This window comes from Oncorhynchus kisutch, linkage group LG8 (genome assembly GCF_002021735.2).
Source record: "Oncorhynchus kisutch isolate 150728-3 linkage group LG8, Okis_V2, whole genome shotgun sequence".
Lineage (NCBI taxonomy): Eukaryota > Metazoa > Chordata > Actinopteri > Salmoniformes > Salmonidae > Oncorhynchus > Oncorhynchus kisutch.
In genome coordinates this window covers 31,626,600-31,652,429 of record NC_034181.2, presented here as the reverse complement: position 1 = coordinate 31,652,429, position 25,830 = coordinate 31,626,600, and the positions used below count along the sequence as shown (strand labels likewise).

Below are 25,830 nucleotides of genomic sequence, written 5' to 3'. Positions count from 1 at the left end.
GCACACCTTTCCAGCATGCCAGAAGCCATCGAAAGTGCGCATTTGCCCACTGAAGTCGCAGATGAAGAAGCTGGATGCGGAGGTCCTGGGCTGGCGTCGTTACAAATGGTTTGCGGTTGTGAGGCCGGTTGGACATACTGCCAAATTCTCTAAAACGATGTTGGAAGCGGCTTATGGTATATAAATTAACATTAAATTCTCTGGCAACAGCTCTGGTGGACATTCCTGCAGTCTGCATGCCAATTGCACGCTCCCTCAACTTGAGACTTCTGTGGCATTGTGTTGTGTGACAAAACTGTACATTTTAGTGGCCTTTTATTGTCCCCAGCACAAGGTGCACCTGTGTAATGATCATGCTTTTTAATCAGCTTCTTAATATAAGGGAAAATGCTCACTTCCAGGGATGAAAACAAGTTTGTGCACAACATTTTAGAGAAATATGCTTTTTGTGCGTGTGGAACATTTCTGGGATGTTGTATTTCAGCTCATGAAACATGGGACCAACACTTTACATGTCGTGTTCAGTGTACTTGAAAAGCTATTGCAAGGCTTGAAACTAGTCAATTGCAATGATCAACAAGCAATTTGACAGAACTTTAAGAATTTTGAAAATAATAATGAGCAAATGTTGCACAATCCAGTTGTGAAAAGCTCTTAGAGACTTACAGCTGTAATCACTGCCAAAGTATTGACTCAGGGGTGTGAATACTTATGTAAATTAGATATGTCTATATTTCATTTTCAATACATTTGCTAAAATGTCTAAAAACATGTTTTCACTTTGTCATTGTGTGTAGATGGGTGAGAGGAAAAACATCTTTAATCCTATTTGAATTCAGGCTGTAACACACAACAAGATGTGGAATGAGTCAAGGAGTATGAATATTTTCTGAAGACACTGAACCTCCTTTCAAAATGACTTGAATGAAAGTCCCATGGAAGCAGCTATTAGTGCTTCTCTAAAGTGTGCATCATGAAATGGATATGTGGTAGCTACGTTTTCGTCATGTTAGATTTTTGTCACGTCGTAGCCTTATTATGGGAGAGGAAGACATTTTGATCCGAATCCTTTTTTAAAATCCTTTTTCAAGCTACCCTGCCTGACAGACTGAGTGTTAGTCACTGACAGTCAGACTCTTTATTAAAGGGCACAATAAACCTCACCCTGAAATACTAATTGTAGCCAAAATAAGATTCTGAAAGCCACGCTGCTCAGGGTGCCACACTCTTGTCTTTGGGAACTGTGTGGGCGGGGTGCTCAATTTGCCAGACACTCCTCAATCATGAAAATAAGCAGGCGAGCTACCCTACAGCTGCTGTCTGACATGGCCTGCCCAGTGGTATCACTGAACCTCGAGCCTGACCGACAGATCAATCATTGTCGGTAATATGTGTTGTGCCTTTTGTATGGCAGACAGAGGGGACGGTCATTGCTGTTCTGTGGTCCCTCAGTGACAGAATGGCCAAATGACTGGATGGGAAATGATAGCATAGGCCTACAGTACAGTGTGGCTAGATCAGACATGAGATGGTAAGCTACATGATGGGACTTGGTCTTCAGTGGGTGGCCAGGCCACCTGAAATGAGTTTTCTGTAGGTCACTCTGTCCTATAGTGTAATGTAGGTCTGACTGGCCTAGTTTTCCTCTGGGTTCAGCTGGTGTGTTATCAACTGGGCCACCATTAAGTGTCGCCTAACCCATGATCTGTTGTTTTGACACGGTCCAGCTCAGTTGGGAGTGACTGTTGCATAATTTATTGCGCTGATCAATGCCAAGGTTTCTGTTTGACTGGTAAGCCTTCTAATAACTGATCATGTCAGCACAATAATCCTGTTGCACCAATTCCAAATGTTGTTAATCGAATAATGCTTTAATGCCATAACTGAACAAGTTTAATTGTAGGGATATCAACATAGAAGAGAATAATTTGTTTCTAGTTGAGCGTTTCAATCAATCGTGACATTTTTTCTACTTGTGTTGGATTGTGTGATTTCCACTCTAATTTCCATGTCTTCTTTGTACATTGAAACATATTAGGCTACAAATAAATCAACCATGACAATGAATCCCCAGTGGAAACACAGCTGTAGATGGACAATAATATGATGGATTAGATATGGCATAGATATACAGGTAACTGCCAAAATAATGTAAATGAGGAATACAAAGTGTATTGAAAACAGGTGCTTCCACACAGGTAATTAAGCACTTAACATACCATCATGCTTAGGTTCAAGTATAAAAATTCTGGGCAGGATATTATTTTGGCTACCATGTCTATGCCCTCATAGGATGATAATGGCCCCATCCACTTGGCTCGAGTGGTCAATGAATGTCCGTCTCAGGTACCAGATCGCAACCCAATTGAGAACTCATATAGGACATTCTGGAGTGGTGCCTGAGACAGCGTTTTCCACCACCATCAACAAAACACCATATGATGGAATTTCTTGTAGAAGAATGGTGTCTGATTTCTCCAATAGAGTTCCAGAAACTTGTAGAATCTATGCCAAGGAGCATTGAAGATGTTCTGGCTTGTGGTGGCCCAACGCCCTATTAAGACACTGTTGATGTTTCCTTTATTTTGTCAGGTACCTGTAGATATAACCTACAGTGCATTCTGAAAGTATTCAGACCCCTTGACTTTTTCCACATTTTGTTACAGCCTTATTATAAAAATTGATCAAATCGCCACCCAGACTTGTCCCGAAGACACTCTTGTCTTGGCTGTGTGCTTAGGGTCTTTGTCCTGTTGGAACGTGACCCCTTTGCCCCATGTGCCTTTTGACTCAAATCAAATGTTATTTGTCACATAAACATGGTCAGCAGATGTTAATGTGAGTGTAGCAAAATGCTTGTGCTTCTAGTTCCGACAATGCAGTAATAACCAAAGGAGTCATCTAACCTAACAATTCCACAACTACTACCTTATACACACAAGTGTAAAGGGATAAAGAATATGTACATAAAGATATGAATGAGTGATGGTACAGAACGGTATAGGCAAGATGCAGTAGATGGTATCGAGTACAGTATATGAGATGGGTAATGTAGGGTATGTAAACAAAGTGGCATAGTTTAAAGTGGCTAGTGATACAAATATACATAAAGATGCAGTAGATGATATAGAGTACAGTATATACATATACATATGAGATGAGTAATGTAGGGTATGTAAACATATTAAGTGGCATTGTTTAAAATGGCTAGTGATACATTTTTTACATCAATTTCCATTATTTTTCATTATTAAAGTGAGCTGGAGTTGAGTCAGTGTGTTGGCAGCAGCCACTCATTGTTAGTGGTGGCTGTTTAACAGTCTGATGGCCTTGAGATAGAAGCTGTTTTTCAGTCTTGGTCCCTGCTTTGATGCACCTTTACTGACATCGCCTTCTGGATGATAGCGGGGTGAACAGGCAGTGGCCCGGGTGGTTATTGTCCTTGATGATCTTTATGGCCTTCCTGTGACATCGGGTGGTGTAGGTGTCCTGGACAACAGGTAGTTTGCCCCCGGTGATGCGTTGTGCAGACCTCACTACCCTCTGGAGAGCCTTACGGTTGTGGGTGGAGCAGTTGCCGTACCAGGCGGTTATACAGCCCGACGGGATGCTCTCGATTGTGCATCTGTAGAAGTTTGTGTGCTTTTGGTGACAAGCCAAATTTCTTCAGCCTCCTGAGGTTGAAGAGGCACTGCTGCGCCTTCTTCACAATGCTGTCTGTGTGGGTGGACCAATTCAGTTTGTCCGTGATGTGTACGCCGAGGAACATAAAACTTACTACCCTCTCCACTACTGTCCCGTCGATGTGGATAGGGGGGTGCTCCCTCTGCTGTTTCCTGAAGTCCACAATCCTCTCCTTTTGTTTTGTTGACGTTGAGTGTGAGGTTATTTTCCTGTCACCACTGGATTCCGTCTGGCCACTCTACCGTAAAGGCCTGATTGGTGGAGTGCTGCAGAGACGGCCAGCTCTAGGAAGTCTTGGTGGTTCCAAACTTCTTCCATTTTACAATGATGTAGGATAACGTGTTCTTGGGGCGCTTCAATGCTGCACACATTTTTTTGGTACCCTTCCCCAGATCTGTCCCTAGACACAATCCCGACTCAGATTCTTCCCTTTAAAACGCAGGCCAAACAAAATCCAATGATCCAATGATAGACGGAGTCTATAACCCACACAAGTGTCTCCGGTAGTGCAGCTCATCCAGGATGGCACATCATTACGAGCTGTGGCAAGAAGGTTAGCTGTGTCTGTCAGCGTAGTGTCCAGAGCATGGAGGCGCTACCAGGAGAGAGGCCAGTACATCAGGAGACGTGGAGGAGGCCGTAGGAGGGCAACAACCCAGCAGCAGGACCACTACCTCCGCCTTTGTGCAAGGAGGAGCAGGAGGAGCACTGCCAGAACCCTGCAAAATGACCTCCAGCGGGCCACAAATGTGCATGTGTCTGCTCAAACGGTCAGAAACAGACTCCATGAGAGTGGTATGAGGGCCTGACGTCCACAGGTGGGGGTTGGGCTTACAGCCCTGCAACATCCTCCAGCATGACCGGTTTGGCGGTGGGTCAGTCATGGTGTGGGGTGGCATTTCTTTGGGGGGCCGCACAGCCCTCCATGTGCTCGCCAGAGGTAGCCTGACTGCCATTAGGTACCGAGATGAGATCCTCAGACCCCTTGTGAGACCATATAAGTTGGTGTGGTTGGCCCTGGGTTCCTCCTAATGCAAGACTATGCTAGATCTCATGTGGCTGGAGTGTGTCAGCAGTTCCTGCAAGAGGAAGGCATTGATGCTATGGACTGGCCCGCCCGTTCCCCAGACCTGAATCCAATTGAGCACATCTGGGACATCATGTCTCGCTCCATCCACCAACGCCACGTTGCACCACAGACTGTCCAGGAGTTGGCGGATGCTTTAGTCCAGGTCTGGGAGGAGATCCCTCAGGAGACCACCTCATCAGGAGAATGCCCAGGCGTTGTAGGGAGTTCATACAGGCACGTGGAGGCCACACACACTACTGAGCCTCATTTTGACTTGTTTTAAGGACATATCAAAGTTTGATCAGCCTGTAGTGTGGTTCTCCACTTTAATTTTGAGTGTGACTCCAAATCCAGACCTCCATGGGTTGATAAATTTGATTTCCATTGATAATCTTTGTGTGATTTTGTTGTCAGCACATTCAACTATGTAAAGAAAAAAGTATTTAATAAGAATATTTCATTCATTCAGATCTAGGATGTGTTATTTTAGTGTTCCCTTTATTTTTTTGAGTAGTGTATAATTATTACAGTACTAGACTTTAATACCCTTTAAATGATTATATTTATAACTGCCTGTTGTAGGAAAGACATATATATATATATATATATATATATATATATATATATATATATATATATATATATATATATATATATTAAAGGTGAGATACAATTTTAAAACCCTTTATTTAATTATATTATTTAGTACAGACATTTTAAACATGTTATAATTAGTTAAACAATTGTACTATTCCTTTCTTACAGAAAAGGGGGAGGCTATATGGTTAACCCAGACACCTGTCCGTGTCTAATTCCCCATCTTCCAGAAAGTGTCTCTTCCCTTCACGATGTCCAGCACACTCCAGGTTTAGTATGTTTTCTTTACCTGGATAGATCGAACGTCTTGCCTTTAGACCCTGGGTCTGTCTTAAGGATAGAAGCGCCCAGCGGCGTAATTGTTCACGATGTTGGAAAAGATTGTCCAGCTGTTTTATCATGGCCAGCTCCACTTAAAGCTAAAGACTTGTAGTGTTCAGCTCTTATTTATAATGCGACTGCCCCCAATAAACCCGGACATTGTGCGGCCCCCCGTTAAGATATCTTGCTATTTAAACTATTACCTCTCCATGTCCCTGTTATTCATGAGCTGACCTGCTATCTGTATAATCAACTCAATTTAGCCAAATATGAGATTCTGTCATTTGTTGGAGGTTATCTAGCAAGCTTAGTAATTTTGGTCATTTGACTTTTGTTTTATTGCCGTTGGTTGCAAAGTCTGTATGATTCGACAACGCTATGGCCTACTCGGGGTGTTTTGAGATGGCCTAATGCTGAAATGTGCTGAATTAATTGAGGAACATGATAACGCTCTGAGTGACACTGCATGTTTTTCAATTCACAACAATGTCATTGGCTATCATTACTAAATATCAGTTTCACTTGCTGTGAAGTCTTTTTACATAGTGGAGAGCTGCCAAGATGGCAATGTGGTGCAGCGACAATCTTATTTTGGCAGAACCCTGGCGTAGTGACCATATCTTGGTTTTAAACGCTTTAAATGGCCACTACTGATTTTTGCACTATTTCCCGGGACTCTAGGGATAAATGTGAATTATTCCCGCTTTTGAAACTTGGTAGATTTTCAGGAAAATATTCATCCTGAGTTGTGACCTTATTTTACCATTTGGAAAGTGAAAAGTTATTTTGAATATTGAACTCAAAAGTGAATAACAGCAATTTCAAACAATTTCACATCAAATCAGAAGTAAATGATTGGAAGGAAATGTTTAGAGTTCAAGTTCATTTGGCATGTCATCCAATAGACTTCCTCCTCGACTTATAGCAATAACATACTGCACCAAGAGACCCTTATTAATGGCTAAAACAATGGAGAGAGAACTGAGACATTCTAACATCGCATCAGTTGTTTAAATCTTGAAAATAAAAAGCGTACTTTTGGGAAAGACATACTCCGTGTCCACCATCTCATTACATTTGTTGTAGTCCTGTAAGATAATTCCCCATGCTGCAACTCTTTTTATTCCCCGTGATCCATGCAGCAAGTAAAAAAAAAAAAATGTTTTTAGCATGCTGTGGTATGGTTGCTTTTAGCCTAATTGTGGAATCCTAGGTAGCACTGTCATGAATGTAAGCCCATGTGGAGGGAGGGCTTGCTCTATTGTGTGCCTGGTAGGATGATTAGGTCTGGAGGATCTGTAGAAGAGATGACTGTGGTCATCTCTTCCCCACACCAGTAATTTACAGTGCCTTCAAAGTATTCACACCCCTTTTTCCACATTTTGTTGTTGCAGCCTGAATTGATTTAAATTGAGAGTTTTTGTCAAAGTGGAATTAGGTTTTTGGACATTTTTACAAATTAATTAACAATGAAAAGCTAAAATGTCTTGAGTCAATAAGTATTTGACATCTTTGTTATGGCAAGCCTTAAGTTCAGCAGTGAACATTTGCTGAACAAGTCACATAAGTTGCAATAATAGTGTTTAACATTATTTTTGAACCAGTGACCACCATTTCCCTCATGCAGCGCAACACATCTCCTTGGCATAGAGTTGATAAGGTTGTTGATTGTGGCCTGTGGAATGTTGTCCCACACCTGTTCAATGGCTGTGCGAAGTTGCTGGATTTTGGCGGGAACTGGAACACGCTGTCGTACAGGTCGACCCAGAGCATCCCAAACATGCTCAATGGGTGACATATCTGGTGAGTATGCAGACCATGGAAGAACTGGGACATTTTCATCTTCCAGGAATTGTGTGCAGGTCATTGTGACATGTGGCTGTGCATTATCATTCAGAAACATGAGGTGATGGCACGACAGTGGGCCTCATGATCTCATCATGGTATCTCTGTGCATTCAAATTGCCATTGATAAAATGCAATTGTGTTCGTTGTCCGTAGCTTATGCCTGCCCATACCATAACCCTACCGCCACCATGGGGCACTCTTTACACAGCGTTGCCATCGGCAAACTCCTCTCCCACACATCTGCCATCTGCTCAGTAAAGTTGATTCCGGGATTCATCTGTAAAGAGCACACCTTTCCAGCATGCCAGAAGCCATCGAAAGTGCGCATTTGCCCACTGAAGTCGCAGATGAAGAAGCTGGATGCGGAGGTCCTGGGCTGGCGTCGTTACAAATGGTTTGCGGTTGTGAGGCCGGTTGGACATACTGCCAAATTCTCTAAAACGATGTTGGAAGCGGCTTATGGTATATAAATTAACATTAAATTCTCTGGCAACAGCTCTGGTGGACATTCCTGCAGTCTGCATGCCAATTGCACGCTCCCTCAACTTGAGACTTCTGTGGCATTGTGTTGTGTGACAAAACTGTACATTTTAGTGGCCTTTTATTGTCCCCAGCACAAGGTGCACCTGTGTAATGATCATGCTTTTTAATCAGCTTCTTAATATAAGGGAAAATGCTCACTTCCAGGGATGAAAACAAGTTTGTGCACAACATTTTAGAGAAATATGCTTTTTGTGCGTGTGGAACATTTCTGGGATGTTGTATTTCAGCTCATGAAACATGGGACCAACACTTTACATGTCGTGTTCAGTGTACTTGAAAAGCTATTGCAAGGCTTGAAACTAGTCAATTGCAATGATCAACAAGCAATTTGACAGAACTTTAAGAATTTTGAAAATAATAATGAGCAAATGTTGCACAATCCAGTTGTGAAAAGCTCTTAGAGACTTACAGCTGTAATCACTGCCAAAGTATTGACTCAGGGGTGTGAATACTTATGTAAATTAGATATGTCTATATTTCATTTTCAATACATTTGCTAAAATGTCTAAAAACATGTTTTCACTTTGTCATTGTGTGTAGATGGGTGAGAGGAAAAACATCTTTAATCCTATTTGAATTCAGGCTGTAACACACAACAAGATGTGGAATGAGTCAAGGAGTATGAATATTTTCTGAAGACACTGAACCTCCTTTCAAAATGACTTGAATGAAAGTCCCATGGAAGCAGCTATTAGTGCTTCTCTAAAGTGTGCATCATGAAATGGATATGTGGTAGCTACGTTTTCGTCATGTTAGATTTTTGTCACGTCGTAGCCTTATTATGGGAGAGGAAGACATTTTGATCCGAATCCTTTTTTAAAATCCTTTTTCAAGCTACCCTGCCTGACAGACTGAGTGTTAGTCACTGACAGTCAGACTCTTTATTAAAGGGCACAATAAACCTCACCCTGAAATACTAATTGTAGCCAAAATAAGATTCTGAAAGCCACGCTGCTCAGGGTGCCACACTCTTGTCTTTGGGAACTGTGTGGGCGGGGTGCTCAATTTGCCAGACACTCCTCAATCATGAAAATAAGCAGGCGAGCTACCCTACAGCTGCTGTCTGACATGGCCTGCCCAGTGGTATCACTGAACCTCGAGCCTGACCGACAGATCAATCATTGTCGGTAATATGTGTTGTGCCTTTTGTATGGCAGACAGAGGGGACGGTCATTGCTGTTCTGTGGTCCCTCAGTGACAGAATGGCCAAATGACTGGATGGGAAATGATAGCATAGGCCTACAGTACAGTGTGGCTAGATCAGACATGAGATGGTAAGCTACATGATGGGACTTGGTCTTCAGTGGGTGGCCAGGCCACCTGAAATGAGTTTTCTGTAGGTCACTCTGTCCTATAGTGTAATGTAGGTCTGACTGGCCTAGTTTTCCTCTGGGTTCAGCTGGTGTGTTATCAACTGGGCCACCATTAAGTGTCGCCTAACCCATGATCTGTTGTTTTGACACGGTCCAGCTCAGTTGGGAGTGACTGTTGCATAATTTATTGCGCTGATCAATGCCAAGGTTTCTGTTTGACTGGTAAGCCTTCTAATAACTGATCATGTCAGCACAATAATCCTGTTGCACCAATTCCAAATGTTGTTAATCGAATAATGCTTTAATGCCATAACTGAACAAGTTTAATTGTAGGGATATCAACATAGAAGAGAATAATTTGTTTCTAGTTGAGCGTTTCAATCAATCGTGACATTTTTTCTACTTGTGTTGGATTGTGTGATTTCCACTCTAATTTCCATGTCTTCTTTGTACATTGAAACATATTAGGCTACAAATAAATCAACCATGACAATGAATCCCCAGTGGAAACACAGCTGTAGATGGACAATAATATGATGGATTAGATATGGCATAGATATACAGGTAACTGCCAAAATAATGTAAATGAGGAATACAAAGTGTATTGAAAACAGGTGCTTCCACACAGGTAATTAAGCACTTAACATACCATCATGCTTAGGTTCAAGTATAAAAATTCTGGCAGGATATTATTTTGGCTACCATGTCTATGCCCTCATAGGATGATAATGGCCCCATCCACTTGGCTCGAGTGGTCAATGAATGTCCGTCTCAGGTACCAGATCGCAACCCAATTGAGAACTCATATAGGACATTCTGGAGTGGTGCCTGAGACAGCGTTTTCCACCACCATCAACAAAACACCATATGATGGAATTTCTTGTAGAAGAATGGTGTCTGATTTCTCCAATAGAGTTCCAGAAACTTGTAGAATCTATGCCAAGGAGCATTGAAGATGTTCTGGCTTGTGGTGGCCCAACGCCCTATTAAGACACTGTTGATGTTTCCTTTATTTTGTCAGGTACCTGTAGATATAACCTACAGTGCATTCTGAAAGTATTCAGACCCCTTGACTTTTTCCACATTTTGTTACAGCCTTATTATAAAAATGGATCAAATCGCCACCCAGACTTGTCCCGAAGACACTCTTGTCTTGGCTGTGTGCTTAGGGTCTTTGTCCTGTTGGAACGTGACCCCTTTGCCCCATGTGCCTTTTGACTCAAATCAAATGTTATTTGTCACATAAACATGGTCAGCAGATGTTAATGTGAGTGTAGCAAAATGCTTGTGCTTCTAGTTCCGACAATGCAGTAATAACCAAAGGAGTCATCTAACCTAACAATTCCACAACTACTACCTTATACACACAAGTGTAAAGGGATAAAGAATATGTACATAAAGATATGAATGAGTGATGGTACAGAACGGTATAGGCAAGATGCAGTAGATGGTATCGAGTACAGTATATGAGATGGGTAATGTAGGGTATGTAAACAAAGTGGCATAGTTTAAAGTGGCTAGTGATACAAATATACATAAAGATGCAGTAGATGATATAGAGTACAGTATATACATATACATATGAGATGAGTAATGTAGGGTATGTAAACATATTAAGTGGCATTGTTTAAAATGGCTAGTGATACATTTTTTACATCAATTTCCATAATTTTTCATTATTAAAGTGAGCTGGAGTTGAGTCAGTGTGTTGGCAGCAGCCACTCATTGTTAGTGGTGGCTGTTTAACAGTCTGATGGCCTTGAGATAGAAGCTGTTTTTCAGTCTTGGTCCCTGCTTTGATGCACCTTTACTGACATCGCCTTCTGGATGATAGCGGGGTGAACAGGCAGTGGCCCGGGTGGTTATTGTCCTTGATGATCTTTATGGCCTTCCTGTGACATCGGGTGGTGTAGGTGTCCTGGACAACAGGTAGTTTGCCCCCGGTGATGCGTTGTGCAGACCTCACTACCCTCTGGAGAGCCTTACGGTTGTGGGTGGAGCAGTTGCCGTACCAGGCGGTTATACAGCCCGACGGGATGCTCTCGATTGTGCATCTGTAGAAGTTTGTGTGCTTTTGGTGACAAGCCAAATTTCTTCAGCCTCCTGAGGTTGAAGAGGCACTGCTGCGCCTTCTTCACAATGCTGTCTGTGTGGGTGGACCAATTCAGTTTGTCCGTGATGTGTACGCCGAGGAACATAAAACTTACTACCCTCTCCACTACTGTCCCGTCGATGTGGATAGGGGGGTGCTCCCTCTGCTGTTTCCTGAAGTCCACAATCCTCTCCTTTTGTTTTGTTGACGTTGAGTGTGAGGTTATTTTCCTGTCACCACTGGATTCCGTCTGGCCACTCTACCGTAAAGGCCTGATTGGTGGAGTGCTGCAGAGACGGCCAGCTCTAGGAAGTCTTGGTGGTTCCAAACTTCTTCCATTTTACAATGATGTAGGGTAACGTGTTCTTGGGGCGCTTCAATGCTGCACACATTTTTTTGGTACCCTTCCCCAGATCTGTCCCTAGACACAATCCCGACTCAGATTCTTCCCTTTAAAACGCAGGCCAAACAAAATCCAATGATCGCAAAGTTAAACCATACAACTCTATGCACAAGGACTACTTAATAACAATTTTCCTTGTGCGTAGAATTTTATGGTTTGTTTAACTTTGCCATCATTGGTTACTGTTTGGCATGCATTTTAAAGGGAATAATCTGAGTTTCAGCATCACTCTGTTATTGTGGAATTGCTCAGTAATAAAGGTGTCAGTCCTCTGGTCTGCTCCCTCAGGCTGTGCTCTGCTGTACTGTGCAGGGCTTACTGCTCTGATTTGCTCTGTGATCCTGCAGAGTCACAGTGTGCTTGCTAAGGCATGGTGTTGCCCCCACACGTATGTGCTTACATATTCATCCGCCCACACATGCACTCTACTGCAAGCTCCACACAAAATGGATGTCATCTTACTGGATCCTAATTCAGAGGAATTACATTGTTTTCTAGTCTTTAACATTTTTAAATTAATCTTGTGGCTTTTATCCTCACTTTAAACCGTTGTCTTCATTGCGCTGAGATGCTAGCTAAGTGTGTTTGTGGCTATAAAACAACGTGTTCTTGAGCCCAGTACTTTCATAAACTATAGTGTTAATTGGGTATGTTTTGTTAGCCTAGGAGAACTAGTTGGTATGAGCAGGCAGGCAGGGGAGGAGGAGTGTGAAGGCCGGGGAATATGTTGTAATATATGGACTATTTTGATGTGGTTCTTTCTCTGAGGTCCTATCTGGCGTTGTAGCAGTTACTCCTCTGCAGTACCGTCTGTCTACCCTCCCTGCTGGAGAGCTCATGTCAGCAGATTTTTATGTTGGTTTTTTTAACACTAACAACAGGAAGCAGGAAAAACAAGGTGTTTGCGTTAGTGATGAAAGTTCGACTCTCTTTTTACTGACTCTGATATTTTCGACTCGTTCAGTCAAAAGAACAAATCTTTTGACAAATTTTGTTCAGTTGATTCCGTAATGCCCAGAGCACACAGGACCCCTTACCAGCGAAGGTTGAACTGAAAACGTCTTGATTCTACAAACCTCTTGTTCACATGCTGGTCACCATAAGGGGCTTAATGGAGCTGTCATTTGTGACTGACTTGTAGAAGTGTGCTTCAAACAATGTACATTTTATTGATTTCTAGGCATACAACTAAGACTATTTCTTGATACTTGTTGAAATGGCATCTAGTTGTGGCTGCAACCGGACTAGATTGTTAACAACTTTTGGCCGGAATGCATTGCTTGACTGCAGTGAGGGTGATGAGCACAATATCGTTCAAACTGCAGCACCCAAAACAATTAGTTCTCGAGTTCGTTTGTTGAGCAAAGTCTGTGTGTATGTTTTGGTTCTACAAATATGTGTCCATGATATCATAACATTAAATAATCAATTAAAGGCGTTCATTCTTGCACCATTCCATCCATAATCAGTTCTTAAACATGTCATTTTTGTTCTCTATGAATGGCACATCACTAGTTTGCATAGCATGTTTGTGGGCCAGCAGGAGATAAAGAGAGGAAGGGGAGGAGGCGAGGCTTGTTGTCCGTGTGCTACTGTGTTACACTGGCCTTGTGGCCACTAGTACCCTCCTGCTGCAGGCATGCTTTCTTTTTAGTCCTGCAGATGTGTACATTCATTTATATTGGCCTACACACTCATTCCTCTCTTTACTGACTCCTTCTCTATCCTCCCGCCTACAACTCCTTCTCTATCCTCCCGCCTACAGTTCCATCTCACTCTTCCTCGCTCTCTTTTCCTGTTGCTCTCTTGCTGTTGCGTGATCGTGCCCTACCCCTCCTTGTTGCTGCTCTCACTAGCGCTCTTCCTCCCTCTCCCTGTTGCTCTTACACTCTTTCCTCGGTGCTCTCTCTCCCTTCTGTTTGTGTATTGTGTGGGTGTGTGCTTATGGGTGGGAGTAAGTCAACCTGTCTCTGATTGGATGGGTACAGTCTAAAGGGGTGGGCACTAGGATGTGTATAGAGTGCGAGTGGAGGGAAAGAACCCGTGCAGGCTGGGGTCAGGGGAGAGAGAGTGCGTGGGTGTTTTTGTATTGAGATGGCATGGTTTGAAAAAGAGAGAGGAGCGAGTCAGCCCGTCTGTCACTGGCATGCTGAGTCTCTGGGCCCTGACGCCAGCACCGTTTCTCCTCTCCTCGTCCAGGCGGCTGCCCCCCTCTCCTCCTTCTCTAGCTCTGCCGTGCGCAGCTCTTCTCTCCTGCAGCTTTCGCAGCCCCAGCGCCTGCCTGCAATCCACCCCCCGCTATCTGAGTGTGAGTTGCTCTGTGGGTGGGGGGGGTGGGGGGTGCTGCCAGGGGCTCTGGTGCTGCTACAGCCAGCAGGAAACCATCCAAAAGAATACACACAGACACGAGTGGAGTAGCTTTCGTTGGTGATGGTGAGTGTCTCTCTCTCTCTCGTTTCGTGCCTTTCTCTCGCTCTCTTTTTCTTTCTCACTCTCTGTTTACTGGGGAAAACGCACATGGTTGTATAATCTTGTTTATGTGAGTGGAATTCCACCATTTGTAGAGTTAGTGTAGTAATTCTACAAGGCATGGGGGGGGGGGGGTGAGTCATTTGAGTTGGCCTATGGAGAAGGAGGAAGAGTTGTGTTGAGCCCCCTGCTTGCAACAGAGATTGCTTACTCTACGCACGTCTTTTCTCAAGAATAGCATGGTGTTGTACAGAGAGAGAGTGAAAAAAATAATATTGGAGTGATATGGAAAACTCATTGTAAGAAAGTGCGTAGTAAAAGTAATTTCCTGTTGCTATTTCAGTGTTTCCCCTTAACTGTTGGTTTTGCTGTTCTGCAGGGTGTAAAGGTTTGATAGGAGCTAACGATGTGAGATGTTTGTTTGAGCCTGAGGTGATGTGTTCTGACATAAAGTAGGCATGTGGAGGGGATTAATGGGTTATGGCTTGGCTAGGGGGAGTGAGGGGAGCTGGGGGGGAGGGAGGGAGTGAGTGGAGGGGAGGTACTCAACAAGCAGAAAATAAAAGCCTAACAAGGCAACAAACATGTCGTCCCCCACGTATAATGCAGCACCCCCCTTAGGTCAATCAGTGTAATTTTGTAAATGGCGGCGCTCTATGGCAAGACTCATTCATTCACCCAAATTTCCCTCAAAATCAGGCCAGTGGGTCTGAGATATTGTGTAGGTTAGCTAGACTCCTATCCCTGAGCATGTGCCAAATTTCATCACTCTGAGTCAAACAGATCAAGAGAGATCATGTGCCTGTTATAGCGCCACCAGGTGGTCAATGTTCTTGCACATGTTGTCTTGACAGTGTTTGCAACATATACCAAATTGTGTTACTATAACAATATCCTTTACTGGTTTTATATGCGTGGTCAACGCCCCACAGACCTCCCGGTCGCGGCCGGTTACGACAGAGCCTGGGCGCGAACCCAGAGTCTCTGGTGGCGCAGCTGGCGCTGCAGTACAGCACCCTTAACCACTGCGCCACCCGGGAGGCTCCAACGTGAATGTTTATTGGTCAATAGCGGCCATGTTGTTTTAGGTACTAGTCTGGAAAATATTGCATTGAGACCTTTGTCCATTGATGACCACGTAGCAAATTTCGTGCAGGTCGGTCATTCGTTGCCAGAGTAGCATTTTAAATGGCTGAAAATCCACCTTATTATGGGTCCTTGAGGCAAATGTGTTCCTTGTGAAGAGAGGGACCTATGTACATAATGTCATGTCTTTAGGTCAAACGGTGTTAGGGGCATGACCTTTCAAAGTTAGCATTCTCCATTGCTAGTTATTGCACCACAAGCTGGCCAATCAGTGTAATTTTATAAATGCCGGGTCTCTATGGCATTTAATGCGCCACAATTTGGCCAATCAGTGTAATTTTGTAAATGCCGGGTCTCTATGCCAAATTAAGTAAAATTCTTAGATATTGCTTGTGACGAACGTGCTAGTGTATGGAGATGGATCCACAGTCCCCTCCCCGATTTTTATCGTGGGGGGGACGGACAATGATTGCAAAAATGACTGAACAGTAGGTGAAGTTGGTTGTAATATTTATTGAGTGTTATGAATTAGACTATTAGGCTTTTACTGACTAAATTGATTGGTAGTGTAACCCATGGTAATGTAACCCATGGTAATGTAACCCACATGAGGGATAACTAGCCTCCCCAGGAAACATGATCAATCCCGGACAACTCTGAAAAGCATGATCCCACTATGGAGATGAATATGGTCTCTTGCATCACAGTGGTGGTGTTATTTGATAGGCTACCTGCTACACTATAACGTATTGTGGATTGAGAGTCCCAGGCATGGAGGGTTAGAGCGGTTCCATCTGAGAGGAGGGGTGGTGTGGGCCAGGCTGATCTATGCATGCTAGGACTCCTAGCATCAAGGGAGAATAGACCTTTAACGGTCTGTCTTTTACTTTTCTTGTTTTATCTATATTCTTAAATCTGGAATTTTAAATCTGGAATTGACACACTAACAAAGCAGTCACTCTGCCTGACTATGTATGCAAGGACTGACCATCCACGATAGCAAAATTATAGTTTTAACCATGTTTTGAGGCTATACAGTGTTTGTTTACATTTACTTTGTTTGCAAACATTGGAGTATAACAAGCTTATATTTTGGGTTATGATGGGGTACAACAGTTGAACTAAGCTCATGAGGCATTTATAAGTTATATTCTTCAATAATTAGTGTGTCTTTGGCTATGCCGGATTAAGTGATATGACATGCTATTCTATAAAATAATTGATCCATAATTAATATTACCTGATTGAGCTAATCATGTAACTGTAATTAACTAGAGAGTCGGGCACCACAAAATAATATTTATAGAGCTGTTATCTTCCGAATAAACTCTTAAAGACCTAGTAATATTTTACATCAATAGCAGTCAATATTAATCGTCATCTTAATTCAGTCTCATCTGAAAGTTGTAAATTCTTGGTTATCTGCACAAACCCTGGCTAACAAGTTGAATCAGCAATACAAAATTGGGTTTAATTATTTATTTACTAAATACCTCACTAATCACACAGAATTACACATATACACAATTAAATCATAACTTGATTACAAATTACGTCATAAAGGAAAATGTCCCTAGAGGGCGGAACAGATATGACAGCTGGTTACACAAAAGAAAAGGGGCTGGGTTTGAGTGAAAGAGCGGGAGGACTTATGCATCTTATGCATTCTAAATTACCGCCCATTTGGAAAAGGAAAATGCAATAAATATTTACTCGGAGCTGTGCTTCGGTAGGTTGGTGGTAGATGGAAGGCCGTGTTGCGAAACCGAGTCCTTTGTCCTTTGAAGAAATGTCTCTGCTGGTAAATTGAATACGTTGTAGTAACGTCGTTGTGTGGTAGACGGGATACTCTGTCTGTTCCTTCCTAACCCTCATTTGCATCTGCTGTTGCTAACTCAACGGCTAGGAGGTATCACTTCTGTAGTGAATAAGAGTTAAAAGTTCATACCATTTGCAACCAAAGCTCACGCTGATGTTGGCTTCGTTTTGTAGTTATTATCTGAACCATTCTGACATCGGACTGTCGTCCTCGGAACAGGAGGTTATATTGTTGTCAAGGCTTTATAGGAAGGAAGAGGAGGGCGTGTTTGAAAAGTTTTATAGCCCATGTCCCTTCACAGGGGCGGGCCACTGATTGAGCACAGCCCCATCTATTGAAAACCCAAATTTCACAAGCTAAAAACACATTTCATCCCATCACGAATAATTTCATATTCAAACATTTAAATTGAACAACAATTCCATGTGAATACGATAACTCTGCTGTGTAGACTTTCCACTGTAGAGTTTGTCATCTTATCATTGATGAGAATGTCTCAGATGACAACCGAACTGACATCATATTCATTCAGTACCACCGCATATGTTCAATTGGATTACCAGAATATAGTTAATTTCCCCCCACCTTCTGATGTTCCCAGAATCTATATGTTAACCAAGGGTTTTGCAAATGTAACATCAGTAGGGTAGAGCGAGGAAAAAGGGGGAAAGAGGTATTTATGACTGTCATGAAACCTACCCCCAGGCCAACGTCATGACAGTATGTGTGTATATATATATATATATATATTAATATATGATGTAGTAACTAAGGATTCTAGCTCCAAGGTTGGCTGCCAGGGACAAAACATAAGCAGAAGGCAAATTCTTTCATGTCTGCCTGAATTATTGATGCAGTCATTATTATGTTGCAATGTTTAATGCCTGATCAAATGATACATTGTAAATTCCCTGTGATAGAGCTTGTGTTGTGCGTGGGCCAGGGGTGTAAACGCATCTCCTTCTCTCACACAGACCGTGAGAACAATAACATTTACCCCTGAACAGCTTGTAACCAATTGTTGCAGAGAGCAACAAATAAGTAGCAAATCTTGACTTCCATTAGAAGAAGAAAAATTAAATGTTGATAATCAGCGGTGCGGCATGTCATTTTTGAAACTGGATGTAATTCATTTGAGTCAAATATTTGTTTTCACGTCTACCAAGGAGGATTCATCAACATCAACAGGCGCACAAACAAGTGTTACTGGTTACCATTTTAGGAAAATTGTTAACCATTTGCGACCGACCACCTCGATTATGTCTCATGTTGCAAAATTATTCCTTGCGCACCTGATTACACATAGAAGTAGGACTATAGGCAAAAAAAAAAGTATTTCTGTATTGGCTTAATGCACCACCACTAAATTAATGTTTTCTTCACCTCCAATGGCAAACAAATGGTCTGTTTATACATCCATTGAGAATGACAGTTCCTCAATGTATTTGTAAAATCTTTCGATAACCACTTACCTTGAAAAGGACAAATGTCATGGTCTGATCCAGTGGAAACATAATTAAATAGGCCTACCTGATTTCATTTCTTATTAGTGCTTGGCTTGGACTGAAATAGGTTCCGGTACTCATTTTGGGTGCTGGTAGTATTTATATTTAGGTGCAGGAGTCCATAATACTTTTGAGCTAATATTCTATAAGAGGAACAGGAGCTCAAACGGTAGAACATTTGAGGTGCCGGTACTCAGCTCCAGTGAGCTCCTGCCCATCTTAAGCACTGCTTCTTATCCCTTGCGCAAATAGCCTAAAGTTGTATCTGTCACAAGCTCACTGGTACGGGAAACTCTTGAGGGCCCAGAATTTTTTTTTTATACAATTAAGTTCGCTAGCGTGAGCTTTGGGCCGGACCCGAGTTGATACAATATTTCAAGTCCGTTGCAGACAGGCCATGTGTAGCCAATGTGATTTATAGGATATTTATTTTTATCAGGATATTTTCTACCTGCTGGCTGCAATGGTTTTTATTTGTTGGATTTATGTAGGCTATTTTTACATTGTTAATAGAAGTTAGTTTTTAGGATTTCGATTTGGATAGAATTTTGATTAACTATGTGACAATGATATGAAGACATTATTATAAATGAATTGAAACTATTCCACAAATGTGCTTATGAAAACCATAACTGGCACGCAGATCGGTAGAAATGGTAAGATTCCACATGAGAAAGGTTAGACTCCTCATGTAGCCTATTACCAGCAACTTCAGGAGAGTAATGTAAGGAGAATGGTTAGGTCAGGTTTTTCTCTTATGGTTATCTTGATCTCTGGCTCCCTCTTGAGTAATTTGTCTTATTTCATCAAACAGTAACATTTAAAGCATCAAACAAGCTCAATGTATATAGTTGATTTTATTAAAACTAGCGAAGCATGATATTTCGGTAAGGATATCAGAATCTGCCGATATTAGCTAAAAATGCTGGCATAGGTGTCTAGTTTAAAGTCGATGTGCAAAATTGATGTCAAAGCTGGCGTGCATATCTATATAACGTAGCTAGATGACGTAATAACGGAAAAACAAAATACAGCGCTACACGTGCAACACAGCATTCCTAACCTAGCCCACAATGTCTGCGGTGTGAATCTATTATTAACTTTCAACTGAAGATAGCAAAAAGGCCATGTGCAACATTTGTGCTGCTATTATTTCCCAAGGAGGGGAGAAAGTGAAATCTTTCAATAGCACAAACCTAATTACTCATTTGAAAGTGAATCGCCCCCAGACGTTCAGCGACTACTTAAAACAAAAGCAGAAAAAACAGCAAAACAAGAGACAACTCTGAAGTGAAATCCATTAACGGCGAGGTAATGGCATTCATTGCTCTTGACAATCAACCGTTCTTTGTCGTTGATGATGTTGGCTTTCGCCGACTGGTTGAGCACCTCGAGCCCCGGTACACACTACCAAGTAGGCGCTGTTTTTCAGATGTTGCCCTACCGGAGTTGCACAGTATTGTTGAAATGTACATCCATGAGCTACTTGCTATGGGCATCATTGCTATTAGCTTCACGACTGACATTTGCACCAACAATGTCAGCCCCATAAGCATGCTGAGTCTGACAGCACAGTGGGTCGATGAGGATTTCGTGCTGGTTCTCATACCGCTGCTGCCATTTCAATGTCATTTGAGAACATGTTTGAAACTTGGAAACATGAACACACTCCTAGCGCCTTTTGAATAACTGACTCGAGAAATAAGCTCATCAACTGCGTCTGCAGCAGACATAATACCCTCTGTCGTGACATTGAAACGCCTGTTCAACAAAACTGCCGACACAGACCGTGGGGTTAATAACTTGCAAAAGTACTCTACTTGTGGCTGTGAACAAGCGATTCGATGGCATTCTCTTTGAGACTCTTTACTGTGTCGCCACAATGCTCTGTGCTAGGTACAAGGACCGCTACTTTGATGCAGACACGAAACAGGGTTTACGTGAAATGTTAGACACAGCTGGACAAGATGGAAACGGACACAGTGACAGTGCGCACCGAAGAGGACCCACGACAGAAGAGGCCACGGATAGACAGAGCTGAAACTTCACTGTTTGACATGTATGATGAAATCCTGGTTGAGAATGAAACGACTGAACAAATGAACAACGAAACTGCACAGCAAGTAAGTGAAAGAAATAGGTTTTGATTATGTTTTACTGGCAATGGGGACATATGTAAATGCCAACAAAATAACTTTTTGGTGTGTGTTTCAACTATAACTGTACTAGAGTGTTTAAAAGGCCGCTGAAATTGTAAATATCGTTATCGGGTTTTTTGGCAAAGAAAATATTGGATATGTGGATGAATGCTTCATGGCAGACTGGAACCCCTTTAACTCCATTTTACTTGTACAGCTTGTTTGGCCCACGTTGTGTCAAGTCACTTGCGTTGACACTGACCTTGTGCAGAAAGTAGTCCCATCACAACTTTTTCCCACTGATATTTGTCGATAGCGCCTGCTAAATTCAGGGCAGCAATGTTGTTGTGAGCAGTAGCCTAATTTTTGCAGTTCTACATGGCTAACGTTATATCTTTCAAAAAAGCTGCGGTAGCAAGTATTATCTACACATACCGAGCAGCTCATGCTGAACAGAAACATTTCTCTACACTCGCAATAACATCTGCTAACCATGTGTATGTGACCAATAAAATGTGATTTGATTTGAGATGCACGCTACATGGCAGACCAATCCCAACTCCTCTCTCGGCATGTCCAGCCCATCCATTATCTCAGCCAGTCATGGCTAGCGGGAAGGTTCCTGTCTTTTTCCATGGCTAAACCAAATAGGCTCGTCATTTCACAATATTATTTGTATTTACAGATGGCAAACAAGTTTGTTATTAAGTCGCATGAAAGTTCACATGTTCCAGAATGCATTTCTGCCCAAAGCCACATTTTGATAATAAAAAATCAAATGCTTCCTGAAACGTCACATTTTAAGAAGTCTATAGGAGAAATACATTATTTTAAGATGGGTATTTTTCTCTAACTTGAAATTCTACCCCACTCTTGATGCCTGAGTGACACATTAACTTTATGTTCCAAGCCAAAGCTAAAATTCAAAATCATTGATGGTAAAGTCATGTATATCTGCTATATCTGTTGTTCTACAGCATAATCTGTGCAAAGCCATGGCTTCACATCTGCCTAAACAGATTTATTATGCCCATGGGGGAACTCCCCCCCCCCCCCCCCCCCCCCCCCCCCCCCCACCTCCCTTAGATCTGTTTATCGAAGTGAGCTGAGCCCAGATCACCCCCTCACCAGCCATACTACTCCTAGTCTTGTTTGGAGGCATTTGGTAAGCTGTGCATTGAAAGTTTAAAGGGAAGATGGCAGACTTAGGTTGCTGTTAAACATCCTGATTTGTTTGATCTTTCTAACTAAAAGTCCCAATACAACTTATCACTTTACATTTGTATTTTTGGAGAAATGTCAAATACATTTTTGTCACATACACATGGTTAGCAGATGTTAATGCGAGTGTAGCGAAATGCTTGTGCTTCTAGTTCCGACAATGCAGTAATAACCAACGAGTAATCTAACCTACCAATTTCACAACTACCTTATACACACAAGTGTAAAGGGATGAAGAATATGTACATAAATATATATGAATGAGTGATGGTACAGAACGGCATAAGCAAGATGCAGTAGATGGTATCGAGTACAGTATATACATACAGTGCCTTGCGAAAGTATTCGGCCCCCTTGAACTTTGCGACCTTTTGCCACATTTCAGGCTTCAAACATAAAGATATAAAACTGTATTTTTTTGTGAAGAATCAACAAGTGGGACACAATCATGAAGTGGAACGACATTTATTGGATATTTCAAACCTTTTTAACAAATCAAAAACTGAAAAATTGGGCGTGCAAAATTATTCAGCCCCTTTACTTTCAGTGCAGCAAACTCTCTCCAGAAGTTCAGTGAGGATCTCTGAATGATCCAATGTTGACCTAAATGACTAATGATGATAAATACAATCCACCTGTGTGTAATCAAGTCTCCGTATAAATGCACCTGCACTGTGATAGTCTCAGAGGTCCGTTAAAAGCGCAGAGAGAATCATGAAGAACAAGGAACACACCAGGCAGGTCTGAGATACTGTTGTGAAGAAGTTTAAAGCCGGATTTGGATACAAAAATATTTCCCAAGCTTTAAACATCCCAAGGAGCACTGTGCAAGCGATAATATTGAAATGGAAGGAGTATCAGACCACTGCAAATCTACCAAGACCTGGCCGTCCCTCTAAACTTTCAGCTCATACAAGGAGAAGACTGATCAGAGATGCAGCCAAGAGGCCCATGATCACTCTGGATGAACTGCAGAGATCTACAGCTGAGGTGGGAGACTCTGTCCATAAGACAACAATCAGTCGTATATTGCACAAATCTGGCCTTTATGGAAGAGTGGCAAGAAGAAAGCCATTTCTTAAAGATATCCATAAAAAGTGTAATTTAAAGTTTGCCACAAGCCACCTGGGAGACACACCAAACATGTGGAAGAAGGTGCTCTGGTCAGATGAAACCAAAATTGAACTTTTTGGCAACAATGCAAAACGTTATGTTTGGCGTAAAAGCAACACAGCTCATCACCCTGAACACACCATCCCCACTGTCAAACATGGTGGTGGCAGCATCATGGTTTGGGCCTGCTTTTCTTCAGCAGGGACAGGGAAGATGGTTCAAATTGGGAAGATGGATGTAGCCAAATACAGGACCATTCTGGAAGAAAACCTGATGGAGTCTGCAAAAGACCTGAGACTGGGACGGAGATTTGTCTTCCAACAAGACAATGATCCAAAACATAAAGCAGAATCTACAATGGAATGGTTCAAAAATAAACATATCCAGGTGTTAGAATGGCGCTACAAAGTATTAACTTAAGGGGGCTGAATAATTTTGCACGACCAATTTTTCCGTTTTTGATTTGTTAAAAAAGTTTGAAATATCCAATAAATGTCATTCCACTTCATGATTGTGTCCCACTTGTTGTGGATTCGTCACAAAAAAATACAGTTTTATATCTTTATGTTTGAAGCCTGAAATGTGGCAAAAGGTCACAAAGTTCAAGGGGGCCGAATACTTTCGCAAGGCACTGTATGAGATGAGTAATGTAGGGTATGTAAACATTATATTAAGTGGCATTGTTTAAAGTGGCTAGTGATACATTCTTTACATCAATTTTTCCAATATTAAAGTGTCTGGGATTGAGTCAGTATGTTGGCAGCAGCCACTCAATGTTAGTGGTGGCTGTTTAACAGTCTGATGGCCTTGAGATAGAAGCTGTTTTTCAGTCTCGGCCCCTGCTTTGATGCACCTTTTACTGACCTCGCCTTCTGGATGATAGCGGGGTGAACAGGCAGTGGCTCGGGTGGTTGTTGTCCTTGATGATCTGTATGGCCTTCCTGTGACATCGGGTGGTGTAGGTGTCCTGGAGGGCAGGTAGTTTGCCCCCGGTGATGCGCTGTGCAGACCTCACTACCCTCTGGATAGCCTTACGGTTGTGGGTGGAGCAGTTGCCGTACCAGGCGGTGATACAGCCCGCCAAATTTCTTCAGCCTCCTGAGGTTGAAGAGGCACTGCTGCTCCTTCACCACGTTGTCTGTGTGGGTGTACCAATTCAGTTTGTCCGTGATGTGTACGCCGAGGAACTTAAAACTTACTACCCTCTCCACTACTGTCCCGTCAATGTGGATAGGGGGGTGCTCCCTCTGCTGTTTCCTGAAGTCCACGATCATCTCCTTTGTTTTGTTGACGTTGAGTGTGAGGTTATTTTCCTGACACCACTCTCCGTGGGCCCTCACCTCCTCCCTGTAAGCCGTCTCGTCGTTGTTGGTAATCAAGCCTACCACTGTTGTGTCGTCTGCAAACTTGATGATTGAGTTGGAGGCATGCATGGCCACGCAGTTGTGGGTGAACAGGGAGTACAGGAGAGGGGTCAGAACGCACCCTTGTTGGGCCCCAGTGTTTAGGATCAGCGGGGTGGAGATGTTGTTACCTACCCTCACCACCTGGGGGCGGCCCGTCAGGAAGTCCAGTACCCAGCTCTACAGGGTCTCGAGCTTGATGACGAGTTTGGAGGGTACTATGGTGTTAAATGCTGAGCTGTAGTCGATGAACAGCATTCTCACAGGTATTCCTCTTGTCCAGATGGGTTAGGGCAATGTGGTTGTGATTGTGTCGTCTGTGGACCTATTGGGGCGGTAAGCAAATTGGAGTGGGTCTAGGGTGTCAGGTAGGGTGGAGGTGAAATGGTCCTTGACGAGTCTCTCAAAGCACTTCATGATGACGTGAGTGCTACGTGGCGGTGTCGTTTAGCTCAGTTACCTTAGCTTAGCTTTCTTGGGAACAGGAAAAATGGTGGCCCTCTTGAAGCATGTGGGAACAGCAGACTGGGATAAGGATGGATTATGTCCGTAAACACACCAGCCAGCTGGTCTGCGCATGCTCTGAGGACGCAGCTGTGGATGCCGTCTGGGCCTGCAGCCCTGCAAGGGTTAACACGTTTAAATGTTTTACTCACATCTGCTGCAGTGAAGGAGAGTCCGCAGGTTTTGGTAGCGGGCCGTGTCAGTGGCACTGTATTGTCCTCAAAGCGAGCAAAGAAGTTGTTTAGTCTGTCTGGGAGCAAGACATCCTCATCCACGACGGGGTTGGTTTTCTTTTTGTAATCTGTGATTGGCTGTAGACCCTGCCACATACCTCTTGTGTCTGAGCCTTTGAATTGTGACTCTACTTTGTCTCTATACTGACACTTAGCTTGTTTGATTGCCTTGCGGAGGGAATATCTACACTGTTTGTATTCGGTCATGTTTCCCGTCACCTTGCCCTGGTAAAAAGCAGTGGTTCGCGCTAATGCTGCCATCAATCCACGGTTTCTGGTTTGGGAATGTTTTAATAGTTGCTGTGGGTACAACATCACCGATGCACTTGCTAATAAACTCGCTCACCAAATCAGCGTATTCATCAATGTTGTTTGACGCAATGCGGAACATATCCCAATCCACGTTATCGAAGCAATCTTGAAGCGTGGAATCAGATTGGTCGGACCAGCGTTGAACAGACCTGAGCGC

The 25,830-nt window shown here is 42.8% G+C and overlaps 1 protein-coding gene across 8 annotated transcripts in view; it reads left to right on the top strand.

Moving 5' to 3' along the window:
- The window catches only part of LOC116374828 (calcineurin-binding protein cabin-1-like), a 75,797-nt gene that overhangs the window by 13,064 nt on the left and 36,903 nt on the right, over positions 1-25,830 (top strand). For 4 of the 8 annotated variants that reach the window (XM_031830122.1, XM_031830123.1, XM_031830121.1 and 1 more), the window contains one exon: positions 5,519-5,619. In XM_031830122.1, the coding sequence (XP_031685982.1) occupies positions 5,602-5,619 (18 nt within the window). In that variant the 5' untranslated portion in view covers positions 5,519-5,601. Of the gene's footprint in view, positions 1-5,518; positions 5,620-13,892; positions 14,304-25,830 lie in introns of those variants that run through there. The other 4 variants (XM_031830127.1, XM_031830126.1, XM_031830124.1 and 1 more) reach the window with 3 other exon arrangements.